The following is a 1885-nucleotide window of genomic DNA, read 5'->3' on the forward strand; positions in this document are numbered from 1 at the left end:
ATTTCAAAGGTCCCTGTATGCGTGGCACTCAAGGGTACAGAAAGCATCTCTTCTCCACACAGCTAGGCTGCCCGACAGCTGAAACAGAGCAGTACCTTTTAGCTAGTTTTTGTCTGACCCGCAATCTGGAGGCCACACCCTGCAAGCCTATGTACCTTGCCGAGACTGCCAAATATCAGCGCCACCAGCTTGCACCTACACCCGAGGCATCCCAGCATGCCACGGGGGGCTGGTATTAAGCAGCTTCTTGGCATCCTTCTATGAACAGCAGCCATTTACAACATGGGCAATGGACTCCATTACATTTGACTCATGTAGAATACAAAATGGATCATGGTTTGCAGGGTACCAGAGTGCTAGGTTGTATTTTGTTGACAGTACTTGCAGCCTTAACAGTGAAGGTGAGAATGTCCTTACCAACGGCAGCATTCTGGTACATGGAGACAGAGTGGTTGATTGTCTTTGATGAGCATAACATATCTACATGTATGTGGGTATCCATAATAAATGAACAATGAAAATGTCCCTGTCTCGTAACGGGCACACACACACACACACACACACACGCACACGCAAGGCCACCAGAAGCAATATACACTACATGACCAAAAGTATGTGGACACCTGCTCGTGGAACATCTCATTCCAAAATCATGGGCATTAATATGGAGTTGGTCCCCCCTTTTTGTTTCTATAACAGCCTCCACTCTTCTGGGAAGGCTTTCCACTAGATGTTGGAACATTGCTGCGGGGACTTGCTTCCATTCAGCCACAAGAGCATTAGTGAGGTTGGGCACTGATGTTGGGTGGTTAGGCCTGGCTCTCAGTCGGCGTTCCAATTCATCCCAAAGGTGTTCGATGGGGTTGAGGTCAGGGCTCTATGCAGGCCAGTCAAGTTCTTCCACACCGATCTAGTCAAAACATTTCTGTATGGATCTCACTTTGTGCATGGGGGCATTGTCATGYTAAAACAGGAAAGGGCCTTCCCACTGGAAGCATAGATGCCATTGTATTCTGTAGCGTTAAGATTTCCATTCACTGTAACTAAGGGGCTTAGACCAAACCATGAAAAACAGCGCCAGACCATTATTCCTCCTCCACCAAACTTTACAGTTGGCACAATACATTCGGGCAAGTAGCGTTCTCCTAGCATCCACCAAACCCAGATTCGTCCATCGGACTGCCATATGGTGAAGCGTGATTCATCACTCCAGAGAACGCGTTTCCACTGTTCCAGAGTACAATGGTGGCGAGCTTTACACCACTCCAGCCAACGCTTGGCATTGCGCATGGTGATCTTAGGCTTGTGTGCGGCTGCTCGGCCATGGAAACTCATTGTTTGTCTATGGAGAATGCATGGCTGTGTGCTCGATTTTAAACACCTGTCAGCAACGGGTATGGCTGAAATAGCCAAATCCACTAATTTGAAGGGGTGTCCACATACTTTTGTATATATAGTGTACATTCTATGGTGATCCAGTGTTGCTGGTTATGTTATCTGTCTGTAATCACATGTTTATTCTGTTCGTGTGGTCTCGCAGGTCCGAACTCAGGGTCCTATTCTGACGGCCAGCGGTAAAAACCCTGTCATGGAGCTCAATGAGAAACGCAGAGGTCTGAAGTACGAGCTCATATCAGAGAGCGGGGGCAGCCATGACAAACGCTTCGCCATGGAGGTGAGGAATGCACCGGCCGTTTCTCCACTGGAACAGTTTATAAGACACACACACAAACACTGACTCTCTAAGAACTTTGATACAACTCAATGGAGGTTGGTGCACACTAGCTGGCTAGTGTGTGTGTGTGTGTGTGTGTGTGTGTGTGTGTGTGTGTGTGTGTGTGTGTGTGTGGTGTGTGTGGTGTGTGTGTTATCATTTATGCAGTCG

The 1885-nt window shown here is 47.9% G+C and overlaps 1 protein-coding gene across 1 annotated transcript in view; it reads left to right on the top strand.

Moving 5' to 3' along the window:
* Window positions 1–1885, top strand: part of LOC112069314 (spermatid perinuclear RNA-binding protein-like) — a 228774-nt gene that overhangs the window by 217113 nt on the left and 9776 nt on the right. The window contains exon 12 of the mRNA XM_024136621.2: window positions 1541–1675. Coding sequence (XP_023992389.2) covers window positions 1541–1675 — 135 coding nt within the window. The remainder of the gene's footprint in view (window positions 1–1540; window positions 1676–1885) is intronic.

The sequence above is a fragment of the Salvelinus sp. IW2-2015 genome, unplaced genomic scaffold (assembly GCF_002910315.2).
Source record: "Salvelinus sp. IW2-2015 unplaced genomic scaffold, ASM291031v2 Un_scaffold976, whole genome shotgun sequence".
Classification (NCBI taxonomy): Eukaryota; Metazoa; Chordata; class Actinopteri; order Salmoniformes; family Salmonidae; genus Salvelinus; species Salvelinus sp. IW2-2015.